This window comes from Rhagoletis zephyria, unplaced genomic scaffold, assembly GCF_001687245.7.
Source record: "Rhagoletis zephyria isolate East Lansing unplaced genomic scaffold, Rhagoletis_zephyria_1.1 Rzeph_scaffold_02354, whole genome shotgun sequence".
Taxonomy (NCBI): Eukaryota; Metazoa; Arthropoda; class Insecta; order Diptera; family Tephritidae; genus Rhagoletis; species Rhagoletis zephyria.
In genome coordinates this window covers 56989-61835 of record NW_016159438.1, presented here as the reverse complement: position 1 = coordinate 61835, position 4847 = coordinate 56989, and the positions used below count along the sequence as shown (strand labels likewise).

The 4847-nt window shown below is 42.8% G+C and overlaps 1 protein-coding gene across 1 annotated transcript; it reads left to right on the top strand.

Moving 5' to 3' along the window:
* Nucleotides 1–840: 840 nt before the first annotated feature.
* Nucleotides 841–2207, top strand: LOC108366643 (uncharacterized). The gene is made up of 2 exons (XM_017621098.1): nucleotides 841–1284; nucleotides 1355–2207. The coding sequence occupies exons 1-2, from the start codon at nucleotides 885–887 to the stop codon at nucleotides 2155–2157; spliced, it is 1203 nt and encodes a 400-aa protein (XP_017476587.1). The 5' UTR covers nucleotides 841–884; the 3' UTR covers nucleotides 2158–2207.
* The last annotated feature ends 2640 nt before the right edge of the window (nucleotides 2208–4847 follow it).

The following is a 4847-nucleotide window of genomic DNA, read 5'->3' as shown; positions in this document are numbered from 1 at the left end:
TTGTCGATTACTGGAGCCCTCAGTGTTGCTTACTGCACTGTTGCCACTCTTCAATGCTTTTTCATAAATTTACCCTTTCAACCACAATTTTTCGTGCTAAAATACATTGTAGCTAAATATAAACTACTTAGTTTTCAACAAAAACCTTATTTAATAGTAAATTTCAAATATTTTAAACATATTTTGAATAGGAACTTATAACTTTTTTACCATCTGCAAAACTGACGAAGTGGCAACCATCTAAAGAAGGAGAAATCAGCTGACATGGAAAAATCTAAATTCCGCAGATTTCTGCGCTACGGGCTACAACTACAGAAAAATTCTGCGGTGTTGAGTTTTCATTTACATGGCGCTTTGGTTAGACGGCTCGTGTCAGCTGACACGGGTTTACGTACCGGTAGGTTTACGTTCTTGACTAATTTCAGCTTTAAGTTACCGTATTGGAAACAACAAAATGGAGCATTTCACGTATAAAATCAACAATTTGTTTAGCCTTGTTGGACTAAGCATTTATTTATCGTGAAATTCAAATATAAAATCACAGTTTGGTGGTCACTGTTTTCATTTACCATGGTTGCGGTTTCCTTTATTGCTGTTTTCACACCAACAACAACAGCAGCACCACACTATTGAGGGTAGTTTTTGCTTCACGCGGCCATATTGCATGCACTGCTTGTATCAACAGCACTGCATGCATGTTAGCGCCGCCCATAAAAAGGGTGTGGTTTTCTGCCATATGTAAGCGCCACCGACACAGATTTTCCATGAAAATTTTCTTCTCGAAATACACACACAAAAATTGACTGATTCGCATTTTAAATTTGTTGCTGAAACCGAAAGGACCACTGCTCCGCGTAAATTAAATTTGTTTGAAATTTTTTTCAATGGTTTGGATTCCAATGGGTGAGCCAGATGAGCTTAACTCCAACGTCGCTAACAAAAATGACACCAGCAATCCGGCGAATGCCACAAATGGCTTAAGAAGCTGTAAATTGGAAAATGGCTCACCGAATTCCATTGCTGAATCGAGGTCAGTTTCACCAAAAACGGGCACAGCAGAAGTTGCACCAGCAATGTTGCCCAGTTGCATGCGCAGCTGTGCGACTAATGGCAATTGTAGTCCACCAGCGCTGGTGCGTTTACCACCTACTCCCGCAGCCTGCTTGCATCCCAAGACTGAGTCAATTTCCGACGGTGATCTATCCGATTTTTCACTCAACGACACCGAAGAGGAGGAGGAGGAATTTCGCAGCTGTGTGCTCTCGAATGGCAGTCAGGGAGAAGGTGAGCGCCCATTGTTGGCTGAAAATACCTAATAGTTAATTTCTTATTCCACTTTTTCTCCCTCGTACAGCCTCGCGCTCCCAGTCAACTTCACCGCGCAACATGAACAACATCCTCCAGCCGCCGCGTCAAACAAATTCTCCTCCAAATAGCAGCAATATTTTGAAGAATGGACAACCCATTAGCGGTGCTCCAGTACGCAAAGTTTTCACCAATACACGCGAACGTTGGCGGCAACAAAATGTATCGGGCGCCTTTGCTGAGTTGCGTAAGCTGGTGCCCACACATCCGCCAGATAAGAAGCTCTCCAAAAATGAAATACTCCGCATGGCTATCAAATATATTAAGCTGCTCACAGGCGTCTTGGAGTGGCAGAAGCAACAGGAGGAGCTGCAGCAGCAGCAACAGCCTGCCAGCGGTAATACGCGTGGCAGCGGTGAGTTGAACAACAACGATAAGCAACGCATGAATGGGCATCATGTGCCTGCCGACGGCGTACGCCAGTCGCCGCCCTCACTGCGTCAGGTGCATTTGAAACAATTTCACTTGAAGTGTGAGCGCGGCGGTAGCGCTATAGTAGCTGGCTCTCAACGGAATAGTAGTCTCCTAATGATAGCTCCTGGTGCTATGAACACGCGTGCTATTAAAATGGAGCACTTGGATGCGGTCGAGTTGGGTGGTGCTGCTGGTGGTTTGCCTACCGTTGCACCTGCAGTGGGCATTGCAGTGCCTTCTCAGGCATCGAGTTCAGCTGGACGCGTCAATGGTGTCGCTAGCGGACGCAGCAATAAGCGGAAGTCGAATTCGAGCAATAAGGCAAGTGTGGATGTGACAAGTGAGAATATTAACCATAAGAAAAAGAAGGAAAATTGATAATATTTGGGGATTTTTAAAGTTAAAAGTTAAAGTAATCAAAAGGCTCGGTGTTAAGTTCTTTATGCACGTTTGCTCTAAGTGAAATTAAATGTAAAAAATTAAATATACAATTTGATAATGTAGTTAATTCACTTTATATTGCTTTTTGTGGCTTAAGGCTTCGTTTAAAGTGCATTCCTCTTCAACTTAGTCATAAAATGACTCACAAAGCGCCTAGTATTCAGTAGCCCAAAATCTGTGGATTTCCAGTTGTGCTCTCAGACAGTGTAAGTATTAGTGGTTGATTTTGTAACGGGTCTCTACGGGTGGTCAAATACTGAAAAATGAGCATAAAAGGCACCAGTTGCAGAGACCAACACTTCGTATTTATATTATATGCAGTCTTTGTTAAGCGAAGCTCACAAAGGAAGGCTACAGTAGTTAAGAAGCTATAGTGCATGCAAATCCTGTAGTACTATATATAGACTACATACTACAGTCCAATTAGAATGAGCATCGTGCTGCGCACTCTTTTACTAAGCGTTGACCCCGCTTACAGACTCTCGCAAATCTTCGACGTCATACCTACAGATGCTTATGCGTAAGGAAAGCTGGCCCTGCTTAGATCCGTGTACCTCAAATTTGGGACTTCAGAATTTTGGACCGCATTTCAAGCAGAAGTTGCTGATATAAAATAGTCACTCCACTAGATGCGTAATACTGGGGCTTAGATTTGTTGGTGCTACAGCCGAAGCTGGCGTGGAATGACTGGCTATACTTTTGACTCATCTGAGGGTTTTCGTATCTGTAACATACGGTCGCAAGGACACAGCGACATTGCTAGACGCATCCATTTGACCACCCGCGGGCGGTTATTGAAAAGATAGACTTCTCGACTCTCGACCAGAGAAGAATGGGATGCAGGACTGCCAGTAATAGAGGGGGTATATCTATCTGCACTGATAGTTCAAAGTTGAAAGAAGGAACCGGAGCCGGAGCTGGTGTCTACTCGAAGGACTTGCAGATCAACCAGTCCTTTGATCTACCAAACAACTGCAATGTCCAAGTGGACATCTACGCTATAGAGAGGGCGACTAGCGTTTTATTTAGTGATAGAGTTCCAGTAGACAAAGCCACTTTTTTTGTCGGCAGTCACGCAGCAGTGAAGGCAATAGGATCAAAAATAATAGTGAAATTAGGAATCGTACTTAAATGTCGCCCCACGCTGGCGTCACTGAGCCGTAGTAACGTCACTCTATGCTGGGTCCTCGGACATAGTAATATTGCGCTCAAAGATGCAATAGAAGAAGCGAATAGCTCCGTACTATCCCCGTTTAGTGATCACGTTAGGAAAATTGATGATTACACCGTGGCCGCGGCGAATGACTTGTGGAAGAAATGGGAAGACTGTGAGACCACAAGTTTATTATGGCTGCGGCTTAGTAGGGAAAACACAAGGGACATACTGAAATTCAATAGATCTGCAGTAAGATGCCTTAACGACGTCATCACAGGACACTGTGCTGCAGTACCAATGCTTCAAACGGTGACGAATACCAACAAGTACTATCTGCAGAAGCCGCCATGATAAGGACGAGGAAGAGTCAATTGATCACTTTCTGTGTCGTTGTCCAGTAGACGAAGCGCCTCAAGCAGTTGGGTTTACGCTTATTCAACGTTCTGGGCGAGGTAGCAGTGATTAATTAGAATAATGACTTGAAGCTACTCTTTCAATTATAGGTACGTGTCTCCTCCTGACACTCACTTAAAGAGGGCACTCACAATGGACAATTCTGTCGCGGAGTGAAAGTATGAAATATTCCACACACGCCCTCCTAACCTAACCTAACCTAGACTTGGCTTATTGGGAGCTTTGCGAAAGCCTCGACAAGCTAATTTCCAAGTTCCTTGTGGTCGCTGGACACTTTGGCTCTGAAAGAAATTTCTTTCGACATCTCCCAGACATCACAGGTTAATATATCTGGGCACGTCAATGCAGCTTAAGTGACTTTGGGAGATTTAATAAAAAAATGATAAGCTTCTCTTCAATTTTTCTCTCTTATTTTTATTAAGCTTCTATCAAAAGGGCATCTTAAACTACATACACCTTTGGTTATTTAAACGTTATATTATTGTTTTGGGAACCCTAAGGCACATTGTTTTAAAGGGGAAATGGCCTATCTCGAATTAGGCAACTTAAATTGGCGGCCACAAATTTTCACGGATTTTTTGTTAGTGATTACCATTATCGAAGAAGTGAGCAATAGAACTGAATATAGTATTAGAGGAAGTCTGTTCATTTCCCACTATTCTCGTATGGCTGCACCCGTCGAGCCACATTCTCAATAAGAAAATGGTCTACGTTAACTTCGAGCTAAACTCCAAATCCTAAATTAGAGTCAGTTTTAAGCTTTTAGCCAGCATTCTATAATCTGTAAGTGTGGGCTTGGTACTGGGCTTTATCAGCAGCTCATTCTACAGCATGCTCTGATTAACTTAAAGAACGTGTGACACTCAATCTTATTTTATCCTGAAAAAGACGGTTTCCCCACGTCATAGCTGATGAGTTTAAGAGGCGGTTTTCTATGATTTGAAAATTTTTCAACCTTCGAAAATTAGAGGAATTTTAAAATCATCGCTCTGGCAACAAAATCTTTTGAAAGTGTACAGATTTTCATGACTACGTCAGTACATACTTACATACATAC